A 12,707-nucleotide genomic window follows, 5' to 3' on the forward strand; every position below is an offset into this window, starting at 1 on the left:
AGACCAATTCCTCTCAGATGTCAACCCTTGGTCAACCCCCTGCTCCCCATGAGGGCTTCATCCACACCTTTGCTGAGACCTGTCAAGTGTCACTGCAGGGTTCTAGCATCTTTCTTCTCTACCAAGACAGGGTCTTCCTGGTTATGTGGCCAGTGCTCTGCAGAACCTACCCATGGTATTTACGCCGGGCAGAAGTGAGGAATGAACGAAGGCTCCTATGCTTGGCGGACACACCGAGAGTTGTTCTAGAAGTGAGACCAGAGGCAGCGGTCTTTAAAGTGCTGATTGTGGCTCATGCTGCAAATGGTTCCTCAGAGTTTTTTGTTTTGTTTTGTTTTGTTTTATGAGACAGGGTTTCTCTGTGTAGCCCTGGCTGTCCTGGAACTCACTCTGTAGACTAGTCTGGCCTCAAACTCAGAGATCTGCCAGTCTTTGCCTCCTGAGTGCTGGGATTAAAGGCGTGTGCCACCATTGCCCGGGTTCCTCAGATTTTAAAATGCCATTTCAACGTTCACTTCTGTGTACTGTGCATTTGTGTGTGTATCTGCAGCAGTGAGTGTGCATGTTCATGTCTGTGTGAAGGCAGAGGTCAGCCCTGGGGAAACATCCTTTACGTCCTTAAAGTTTAAGGGTTTAACACAAGGACTTTCCACCGTGAGCTTGACCGCCATGATTAGGCAAGGCTGGCTGGCCAGTATCCCTGGGGTTACTTATCTCTGTCTCCTCAGTGCTGGGATTACCAGCATGCTCCACCAGCCTGCATTTATGTGTGGGTGTCTAGACTGAATGCAGGTCCTTGTGCCTGTGTGGGAAGTGCTTTACTGATTGAGCTATCTTTCCTGCCCTGATTTTTATTTTTAATGTACCTCAGGCTAGCTTTGAACTCATGATCTTCCTGCCTCAGTCCTGAATGCTGGGGTTACAGGTACTTGTCTGTAGTGGTTTGAATAGTACTCATCACACTTAGACCAACTTTCTCTGGTAAAAAGAAAGAGGAGCCTCAGTCTTTGAGTTCTTATTTTGACTTAAGTTCTTAGGCCCTTTGGATGGCATTTTCTTCATACTGACGCAGTAACAAAGGAGCCCTGAACCATAACATTTCAGCTGTAGAATCAAAATCTTCTCCCTTTACCATGCATTTCTTTACCTTGGACCCCAACTACATTTGGTATAAAACACGTGCCAGAGGCTGTACTCTATTCTCTAGTGACTTGCTGCATTACTAAGTTGTCACATGTCACTTGTTTGTCTAGTGGGCCAGAAGCTCTAAGAGGACAGGGACAACACCTCCTCCCCCATATTCCTTGGGATGACTTAGTTAAGCCCCTTGTCTCCCTTGAAAACTCTAAGCAGACTTCGCCTCACGACTCATTCCATCTCATTCCTTGTGAACACAGAGCATAAAAGAACCCTCTCTCTCTGGCCCTCATCCAGCTCCCTCCCTACAAGGCAAACACTGGCAGACCCCCCCCTACAATGCACACACTAGGCAGTCTCCCCCCCCACAATGCACACACTGGCAGTCTCCCCCCCCTACAATGCACACACTGGCAGTCTCCCCTCCCCCACAATGCACACACTGGCAGTCTCCCCCTCCACAATGCACACACTGGCAGTCTCCCCCCCTACAAATGCACACACTAGTAGTCTCCCCCCATTACAATGCACACACTGGCAGTCTTCCCCCCATTACAATGCACACACTGGCAGTTCCCTTCCCTATAATATACATACTGGCAGTCTCCCCCCTACAATGCACACACTGGTAGTCTCCCCCCCCATTACAATGCACACACTGGCAGTCTTCCCCCCATTACAATGCACACACTGGCAGTCCCCTTCCCTATAATATACATACTGGCAGTCTCCCTCCTAGAGTGCACACACTGGCTGTCTCCCCCTCCCTACAGTGCACACAATGGCAGCCTCCCTCCCTACAGTGCACGCACTGGCTGACCCCTCCCTACAGTGCAGTGCCCCTTTTTATTAGGCTTCACATTCCCAGGGCCTAGTAAGATACTGAGGCTGCATATTTCAATATATTTATTGGTCATATTCCAATCTTTCCACCTGGTCTTTCTGATCCTCTTGTTTCCACGTCTGTCCTTCTACAGGCATGCTCCACAGAGCACTCTGTGACCTGCTAAAAACTGAAGTCCAGACCACTTACTCTCCGAAGTCCTGAGCCTGGGGCTATGTGACCCAGTCCCTGGCTACCTCTCATTTATTTTTTCCAGCCTTCACCTTGATTATTCCACTCTAGTCAGGTGGGTGCTCTCATTTTCTCATTATGAGACTAGCCAAGTATAGTAGTGAGAAGGAGGAACAACCAATTATATCACTCCACTAACCTCCTTCAGACTAGCCTGGGAATGTTTTTCTTCCGTTCTTTCATTCTTTCTTTCCTTCATTTGTTCTTTCTTTCTTCCTTCTTCCTTCTTTTATTTTGTTTAGGTTTTCAAGTACCTCTGGCTTTCCTCAAACTCATAGAGATCTGCCTGCCTCTGCTTCCCAAGTGCTGGGATTAAAGGTGCTTACCACCACCACCTGGCAGATATACTTTCTTAACAGTACTTTTTTTTTAAACGATGATATCATAGATCCCAGACCGGCTTTCCACACTCGCTACACATCTGATAAAGATGATCCTGAAATTCTGATCCTCCTGCTTCCATCCCTGAATGCTGGAATCACATCCTAGTCATATGCCACACTTGCAAGCAAACCAGGGCTTCATGTGTGCTATGCAATTATTCTCTCAACCGGGCTATATTCCCAGCCCTCCTAACAGTGCTTCTAGGCTTCCACTAGGCGAGGGTGCATTTCTGTCTCCAGCACAGCTCTCCAGCTGCTGCTGCAACTATAGGAAAGAGAGCAGCAGCAGTGCTATAGAGAATGTCAGTCTGCACTGGGGCTCAGACCTGAGCCTGGTGGGGGCTGCAGGCTGGCCCAGGGCCGCTTAGGAAACTAGTACCAAAGCGAGTACTGCAACCTGGGTCTTCTGTGTCCAACACTGGATTCTGAACCATGACATGAGACCTCTCAATTGTTCTGCGCTGTATCTGATCATTTATAAAATACAACCAATGAGAATGCTCAAAACACCAAAGTGAAATTCCATCCCAGCAAAGGCCCCTGAGCCCCACAGGTCAGAGGCAGTTTTTCTGAGACAGGGCTAAAATAGAGCAAGTCCTTGGGATCCTGCTGAAGGCTGGGTCCTGAGATCTACCGGCTAACTTCAGCCTCTGGGCTGCAGTGTGCACACTACAGTTCCTCTTAGACGGCCTTTCAGGAAAAAGCAGAAGACTATGGTTTAATAAACATTGAGCATTTGATTTTGGCATTCTTCCTGCTGTGCAGGTGAGCTGGGTCTGGAGATATTTCCTTCCAAATACAATGGTATTCATGCGTTACAAAGAAAGATCATAGAAAATGTACTTGACCAAACAAAAGCGATAGGTTTGTGATGGAGACTTCATCTGTGGGGTTATTTAAACATGTTCCTATTTTTTTTTTTAAAAAAAGGCTTCCTTGATGGGAAGGGATGGAATTGAAAGCTGTTCTGAAAGCCCGTGAGTGCCCAGGTTATCTGGGGGGTGCAATTCCAGCGAGCCAGGTGTCTTGCTAATGCAAGTTGTATGACTATTTCTAGCCTGGAGTTCTAATGGGGCTTGCACCTGGCTCACTGAGGGAAAAAAATCCATTCTAAATACAGCAATAAAGAGTAAACACATAAAATTATACAACATACACACCCCCCACATCACCTCTACCCCCACATGCACATATTGTTTATTAGAATGGGGTAGGTTTTTCTTCTTTAAGAAAGAAAATACAACATATATATCCATATGACTATAGCTGATTTTTAAAACATCCCCTTGGATGTCACACATGCACATTCCCTGACTGCCGTCACCCTGCGCTGTTATGGAGTCTGTGTGCAAGAATAGGGCTCCAGCCTAAGCAGGGCTCCCACCCAGGGGAACAGTTCCCACCCGCGCATTCTAGGAGACCTGGGCTGAACTGGTCTGGGGTGGGGCTGACAAACTGTGCTTTAACAAGCACTTCAGGTATGTCTTACACACGTGATGTGTGAGAAGCAGTGCTCTAGAGTAATGTAGACTCGGTTCGAAAGTCACGTGGATATCAACATAAGGAATTCAGAGGCAGGCGATGTGCACACAGCACTGGGTGGGGGGGTTGTGTTATTCTTTCAAGACCTCCATTCTTCCCAAGGGGACGTATTTGTACAGACGTATCAATGACAGCAAACAGCAACATACCTCCATGAAAGAGATTCCTAAGCTCCACACGTCAGAGTGGATTCCATACTGCTCTCCTGAAATTCTTTCTGGCTGTAAGAAAGCAAGAGGGAACTTGTGAGCTGTTGAAAGTTACCCCTGGCAGCACACACTGAATGTAAGCTCAACATGGGGAACCCCCATCATTTGCATGGCATTTACACACAGCAAAACAATTTCACATGTATGCACATATGCATTCTAGAGGCAACAGAGAATCCTGCACGCAGTTCCTATGGAAAAACCATTACCACTGTTTCATTGGTCAAGAAATTGAAGGCTCCAAGAAACCAGTTAAATGGGGGCAGAAACCAAGGTAGCAAATGAGCTAGGACTTGACCCTATTCCATCTCCTCCAAACCCAATGATCTTACCGGGGGATGCACAAACTGTGTAAAGTTTATGTGATTTATTGAATTTGGGTCAAAGGGTCTTAAAGACTTATGGCTTAAGCTTTATTTTTAACTTTTTATCTGAAATAATTTCAACTGTACATGAGGGTGAGAGCCTGAGGTTGGTGAGAGAAGCAGCTATAGTCCCGTCATTTCCTGTCACTGCTTCATTCCATGCAACAGAGTCTTCTGACAGAATCAAGGGGCCACATGGGACTCCTACCCCTCTCCCCCGGGCTGTGCAGCAGCTGCCTGGTCCTAAAAGCTCTGTCATGCATACTCTGTTCCCCAGGGTTAGCAAGTATCCTGAGTTAGTGCCTCCTGGTCTGCCCTTCCAGGATTTGGCCTCCCACAGATCGCTTACAGAAATGTTTTGCAGTGATTAATAATGGACAACTAAATTCAAAGTATGAGGTCCCACAAAACTGCAATAGTTTGTTCAAGTCTGCAGAGCTAATCATGGCCGGGCTGAGTCCAAACTCACATCCCATCTTCCAGTGTGTGACAGGTACTAGGAGGTATTTCTAGTGAAACTGGCCACCCAGTTATGGGAATAACAGCATGGACTGCCATGTGCTATCATCAACAATGCCAGCTAGTCTAGCCAAACTGGTGAGCTCCAAATTCAGTGAGACCCTATTTTAACAAAAAGCAGTAGAGACAACCAACACTGCTCTCTGGCCTAAAACACACAGACACACAGATACGCACACACACACCTGTGCACACACCTCCATACATATAGAATACTGGGCATTGCTTTCACTTTTAGCTCCCACACTGCACTGCAATTATACTTCCTGTCTACTTCCCTCACAGGGAGGCCTTCAAACCCCATGCCACTACTGGCACATGACCGCATGAAGCCAGTGGGGGCTGCTAAGGGATGTTCACTACATATGCAGTCAGTTCTAAGCATGAACTTCACCCTTCATATATATCACAGCTATCATGTCCATCAAAAACTTAGAATGAGGGCAAACAAGGTGATTCCATAGGTAAAACAACTGCTTGCCTCCAAGCCTGATGACTCAAGTTCAAGTCCCAGAACTAACATGGTGGAAGGAAAGAATCTACTCCCAGAAACAGTCCTCTGACCTTCACATATGCTGTGGCATGGGTATGTACACATTCTCTCTCTCTCTCTCTCTCTCTCTCACACACACACACACACACACACACACTCTAAGACACATACACATTCGCAGATACACACTCTCACATAAAAGTCAGACACTCTCACACATATATACAGACACACACATGGATACACACACAGACACTCTCACAGACACACATTCTCTCGCACACACAATTTAAACAAAGAACTCATGATGATGCGCATTCTAAAACCCTCTAGCCTTGTTGAAGAATAAAATCAAATGCTGTCTCCCCCATCCTTTTTTCACTTCCTCTCCCTGACTTTTCTATCCTCAAGCTGTTGCATTTCTCTAGAATACAGAGAAAGTACACAAAGAGGAGTGGCACTCCCACTCCCACACAACATATCTGGGTGGGTTGGACGGTGAAATTAAACACATTTGCTTCATTTGCCCACTGAGCTACCAAAACAAATACAAACTGAGAACTGAAAATAAAACACAGAAAACTGAACTAAAAGAGAAAAAAATATGTAAAGAGTGAAGTCATTCACAAATATCAGGGGGCAATAAGAGATGTCCTTAAGACAAGGTTCTGGCTGCCTCCAAATGGAGAAATTATCACAGCATGCAGCAAAACAAGATCTCTGGTGGAGGAGAAGCAATCGTAGGCAGCAAGCTCTGAGGCCCAACCTACAACACATAAGGCCGACTCAGGCCTCTGAGACGAATTAGGCACGAGATGTGCCTCGGAACCTCACGAATGTACAGAATTATTAGGATATGACGGCCTGAGGGTGCAATGATCTAAAGCAAGGGGTCACCGTGCAGCCACAGTGGCATGCCCTGTCCTCCTCCCCTCAAGTACAGTATGAAGAAGATACAGTCTACCACCAGGTACTGTATTGCTGACAGATTGCTACAGTCCAAAGGCCGGCTGCTGTTACTACTGCCTCCCTGACAGCTGTCAACAGTGCGGCAAGCTATATAATAGGGACAATACAGCTCGTGTCTCAAGTACCTCTGTGTGACTAAGCCAGAGTACATAAAACCACCAACCAAACAAACAAATCCTGGCCAGTTTCTGACTATGCCCCAAAGCTGAATCTACTGAGGTTCTTCAAGGCAGCACTGTTGAACTCCACTCTCTGCAGCTTCTGCCTGTGACTGGGCGTTTAGCCAGGAGCCATATTTAGCTAACGAATTCCAGGACTGTTTATGACACAACACTTCTAGGTGTGACTGGGCAGGAGCATGAAGATACCAAGATACATATTTTATCTCTTCTGAATAGGGAGTTGCTCTTTAGTCGGGTTGCTCAGAAAAATGTCAAACTCAGTGCACAAACCCAGGCTAGCATGCTGTCTACACATGTACTGTGGTGACGAGCTTCCTTTGAGGTAGGCAAGGCCACACCCCCACAGCAAAATGGTCAGGCAGGGTCAGGTAGCAGGACTGCAGACAGAACTTTCAGATCACTAATAATCCCTGCTGTGTCCAACATGCTACCAGGTCCAATAAGGCCTTTAAGAAAGATATAGTTTGTTTGGTGTGCATGTATGCGTATGTGCATGTATGCGTATGTGCATGTATGCGTATGTGCATATGTGTGTATGTGCAGGTGCCCATGGAGGCCAAACGTCTTGCAACTGAAGGTACAGGTAGCTTTGAGTTACCTGATGTGGGAGTTGCCAACCAAACTTGGGGCTTCTGCAAGAGCAGCGATACTATAACCACTGAGCCATCTTCCGTGCTGTGTGTGTGTGTGTGTGTGTGGTGTGTGTCTGTGTGTGTGTGGTCTGGGGGCTGTGCACATCCACTGTCCTCTTTGCACGTGTATCCTAAGTCTGTGTGTGCATCTGCTGTACTCCCCACCATTCCCCCTCGGGATCTTCTTCATGCTGCCTTGACTACTGTCTTTTCTTGTCCACCTTGGCGGTTTGACCATCAACAAAGACCCTGGTATTCGCTGAGCACTCCCATGTGGCAGTTCTCTGTTGAGGACATTACATTTTATCCTCTCACAAGGCTGTGGTACATATACATTATATACAGAGGACAGCACTGGGTGTCTTTCTCTAGGTTCTCCACCTTACTCCACTGACAAAACATAGTAGCTCCCCCGCCCACCCAACTTGTAGCTCGTGTGTGTCCCAGCCCCAGAAACCTTTCTGTCTCTACTGCCCAGTGCTGGGGTTAAGCGCATAAGTGAAAGCAGTCCAGAGCTTAGATCCAAACTCTGGTCTTCGTACTTGTGGTTAAGTGTTCCCACTTGCTGAGTCTTTCCCTGAGTCTCCACTGGCACAGTACTCTAGCTCATGTTCCCTTTTAAAAACCAGCAGCATGAAGATCAAGCAGGTTTGTAAGTACCTTCTGTATACCCCATTACAACTATACACTATAGCCTTCTAATTTCTATGCATATGCTGGTATAACCAGACTCAATTACGTCCACTTTCATCAGCGGGGCCATGTTCAGGAGGGTGTCTTTCCAATTTCACCTGTGCCTCCTCTGGATTCACAGCATGGAGTGTCTTCAGTGGAGACCAATTCATGTAGCTGTTCTATTGGCATACACTAGGGCTGGAAAACATCTGGTTTTGTTTGTTTTTCTTTCTGTTTTTCTGAAAGGCCAGCCTGGGACACAGTTTTCAATTAGAGGGATGCATGCAACTGTACGACTCAGCTGAGCTCAGCTGTTACCGTGGTGCTGCTGGCATCACATCGAGCCCTAAACTAACACCCTCACCACTTCCAGTAAAACTGTACTCACAGAACAGACCTGGGCTGGGCATGGGGGTGCATGCTTTAACCCCAGCACCTGGGATGCAGAGGCAGGCAGATCTCTGAGTTCAAGACCAGCCAGAGCTTCACAGAGAGACCTTATCTTGACAACAAACAAAAACTTTAAAATAATAAATACTATAAATAAATAATAAAACAAATATACAAATAAACAAGAAAGAAAGGAAGGAAGGAAGGAAGGAAGGAAGGAGGAAGGAAGGAAGGAAGGAAGGAAGGAAGGAGGAAGGAAGGAAGGAAGAAGGAAGGAAGGAAGGAAGGAAGGAAGAAGGAAGGAAGGAAGGAAGAAGGAAGGAAGGAAGGAGGAAGGAAGGAAGGACGGAAGGAAGGAAGGAAGGAAGGAAGGAAGGACGGACGGAAGGAAGGAAGGAAGGAAGGAAGGAAGGAAGAAAGGGTGAACAAACAAAACAGAGAGGCCCAGGAGCTATAGTTTGGTAACATTCAGCATGGAATCCCACATAGAAGTCAAAACTACAGACAACAGGAGCTAAAACAGGACACAGCTGGGGTTTATATAAAGCTGAAGAGCCCAGGCCTTCTCCCAAGGGAGCAGCAGCAAGGACAGCAGTTGGGTCAATGTATCCACTGCATAAAGGAGGGTCCTTTTCACGCTCCCCCATCCCAGGCTCTGGCAGGCACCTGGCCAACCAGCGCCTAAGACCCGAGCTCCAGCTCTTCCCTTCCTCTCAAGCTTTCATCGTTTCCTCCCTGGGCATCTCAGCTTTCTGCAGCTTGAACTACAAAGCTGATGACTAGAATTCATTCACCCAAGAAACAAAGCAATTTCAGCTTTGCCGGTCCGAGCTAACGTTTCATAATTTTAATCCTCACACTTTCAATTAACATATGGACGCATCACATTCATCCATAAACAAAAAGGGAAAAAAGTAATTTCTTTAATGTACACCTGGGAAAGACAACTGTAATCTGGATTTGTAGCTCAGATGTGATGCAATTTAATTATCAGAGCAATTTAAAGCTACCGAGAACAGGATGGGCAGTGGAGAAGTTTTCATGGATAGCGTCTTCTCCTTCCGAGTCAAGCTTTCCTAGTCGCAGCGGCTGACATTCAGAGGGCTTTGCTACCTAGAAGAGGGACCTTAGCAGCTTCTTTCAACCCTGGGAGAGTCACGGAGGACACTAACTTTTAAAACGCAGACATGATAACTTTCATAACTGATCTACTTTTTCCACATTTAATTAGAGAAAAAAGCAAAATGTAAATTTTCTTTAAAATATGAAAACTGAAATAAACTATTTCGACCATCTGAAAGAAAATAAAATGCTTTGTATTGTTCTGAGAATAACAAGCTGTAGACCCAGGTTCTGCTCCATCAAGGATCCTATAAAAATGATAACACATGGACAAAAAATACTGAAAATAAGGTCCACGGTTCTGGGCTGGCAAGATGGTTCTGCAGGTAAGGGCACCAGCCTCTGAGCCTGACATCCTGAGCTGGACCCTCAGGACCCTCATGGTAGATGGAGATATCCACATGTGCACGACACCCCTCCCATAAGTAAATAAAAATATAATACATTAAAAATATTAATGGTATATATTCATACTGAAATCTTTTAAGTGTGTGATATCAACAAAGCTCCTTAACCTGAGAGGAACTGCTTACATAAATCTGGAACCATAACAGTAAAAACTAATTCTAAACATTGAAATAAAAACCAGACTCTAGAGAGAAAGGAAGGAAGTGGGGAGGGGTGAAAAAACAAACAAAAAGACTCTGAAATGAGACCAGAAAAGCATTCTCCTTGGCTCCCCCCATTCTCACCAACTCTTGGAGGGATTAAGAAAACCAACAAACTCAAGACTTTTATAGCCACAAATAACTTCTCTTGTTTCAAATGGTAAGAAAAAGAAATGGAACAATTTATCTTCTGATATCTGCATGAATTTAACAATTAAGAAAAAAAATACAGAGCTATACACCGTAGAGAAAACTAAGTGCAGAGCATCGGGAGATCCACAGGTAAAGACTGGTGAGGGTCTGGCCTCCAAACAAACAACCAAGGCTTCTGGCTCGGGCCTTGGTGTACATGAGGGTTTACCAGGATTAACTAAATAAGTGGTGTGGAGAAGTAGCCAATATGCTGTCAAGTGCAATTTTGCTGTAGGATTAAACTTCAAAATTCAGCAGTTTCACACTTGAACCACCCAGTTAAGTCAAGGAAGTCAGATAAGTTGATAGCCCAACCACAAAGCCTCGCATGCTCTCCAAAGACCTGAAAACTGGCGAAGGCCTGGATTGACTTTGTAACTTAGGATTTACTAGTTGGGAGCGGTGGAATTAATTTAAGGATTATACATTTCCATGTACATAAAAATAAAGACATTGGCTTTAAATGTTATTTTTGCATAAGTTTACTTACTGCCATATAAGCATTTGTTCCAACATACGTCTTGGCTATAGAATTCACCAGCTTATGAGACAAAAACGGTCTGTTAGAACAATATAAAGATAATGTGGAAATAAAATGGGCAATTATTCCCCATTTAACCTACAATCAGCACTCCTATAAATCAACTAAAAATTATGTAAAAGGAACAAATTCATCCACAAAGGCATTAAAAATGATTAAATCTCTCTTTTCTTTTGGATGTGATTTCCAATTTAAACAAGCACAGCATCACGGTTTATAGCAGACAACCTTAAACGATTCACTTAAGCGTGATGCTCAGTGCTTTAGTGCCCCAAACCCGCCTGAAAGAAAAAGTCAATTTGAAGTAGAATTTGAACACCCTCATCTTTCCATCAGATGGCTCAAGAAGTGAATGGAGCCCCATGCGTTGCCAGGACGAGATGAACTAAAGAGGCTGGAGGGATAACAGACTTTGACAACTCATAATGCGAAGATGACCTTTGCTTTGGTCTTCGTGTTTGGATGGGAGGAAAGGTGGCTGCGATTCAAATCAACATTGCAGCACGCGTATGGGTCACCATCACTGGGGGTCTCAGGGAGGCCCAAAATGGAAATTAATTAAAATTGGTGCTGCACATTGTAATGGGCCCTCCACCATTGTTGCTCCCAATAATTAATTTTTATCGTGGGCCAGTTGGGCTCCCCAGGCACGGCTCCCTCGCTGTCCTCCCTGTTTGTCTGGCCAGAGCGCTTTCATAGCCAAGCTGCATAGCAATGAAGTTTGCTATTCGTAAGTAGTATTACAAACATCAGCAGTTTTTACTGTCATTAAACAATGAACAATCATATTCTGATGAAGGAAACTCGCTCAGAGATTAAAAATGAATAACGTGTGCTCGGCGACGAGCATACGCATAGCTTCCTGTTTGTCTGGAAACTAGGTGCTTTTCAATCCACAGGGCAGCTGAAGAGAGAAAAGACCTACCTGCGTGCTAACGCCGAAGTCACACAGCTTGACCTGTCCGCCTGTGTTTACAAGCATGTTCGAGGGCTTCACATCTAAAAGGGATCAGAAAAGCTGCAGTGACTAACTCCACACCGACACTGCTTGTTTTTAAAAAGTACACTGTGCATCATGTAACACTGCAGAAATGGTATGCTAGCCCTACCCAGATGCCAATCACAAATGCATAACAAAGCTTTTCTCTGGAAGCAGAAGGTCAAAAGCTATTCAAATGGAAGCCCATTCAAACCTTGACTTTTATCAATAGGAAATACCCCCATCACCCTAGCCCTCTCTTTTGAAAAAGAGCAGCTAGATAAGAAAAAAAATGCAACCTTTTACAATGTACATCCACAAAAAGAGTTGTTTACACTGTGTGTATCCACTAAGTTAGGGCTCCCATCTAAGAAGTAGTAAAGTCAAAGGGGGTGAGGGGGACAAGAACAAAAGCAAAGCCACCCACACATCACTGGTAACGGGTCCTAGATGAGGGAAACAATGAGAACAGGACACATGACCATTACCTGTGCTTTGGTGACAAATGCTACTTCAGATAATACTCAGAAATTGACCTGAAGATGCATGTGCACATATAGATGCACATATGAACCTTCCTTTCTTTATCCTTCCCCTTCCCAATGTCATTTTTGACTGCTGTTACAGTTAAGAAAAGAACTGACGTAGCTTTGCCAAGGCAGTCAGTTGGTAAATAATGACACAAAGGGTCCCT

The 12,707-nt window shown here is 45.2% G+C and overlaps 1 protein-coding gene across 7 annotated transcripts in view; it reads right to left on the minus strand.

Moving 5' to 3' along the window:
* Map2k5 (mitogen-activated protein kinase kinase 5) overlaps positions 1 to 12,707 on the minus strand; it is a 229,043-nt gene that overhangs the window by 93,078 nt on the left and 123,258 nt on the right. For all 7 annotated transcript variants that reach the window (XM_038321200.1, XM_038321199.1, XM_038321198.1 and 4 more), the window contains exons 14-16: positions 11,960 to 12,033; positions 10,984 to 11,034; positions 4,287 to 4,358 (exon numbers count right to left, since the gene is read on the minus strand). In XM_038321200.1, the coding sequence (XP_038177128.1) occupies positions 4,287 to 4,358; positions 10,984 to 11,034; positions 11,960 to 12,033 (197 nt within the window). The remainder of the gene's footprint in view (positions 1 to 4,286; positions 4,359 to 10,983; positions 11,035 to 11,959; positions 12,034 to 12,707) is intronic.

Source organism: Arvicola amphibius, chromosome 3, assembly GCF_903992535.2.
Source record: "Arvicola amphibius chromosome 3, mArvAmp1.2, whole genome shotgun sequence".
NCBI classification, from domain to species: Eukaryota; Metazoa; Chordata; class Mammalia; order Rodentia; family Cricetidae; genus Arvicola; species Arvicola amphibius.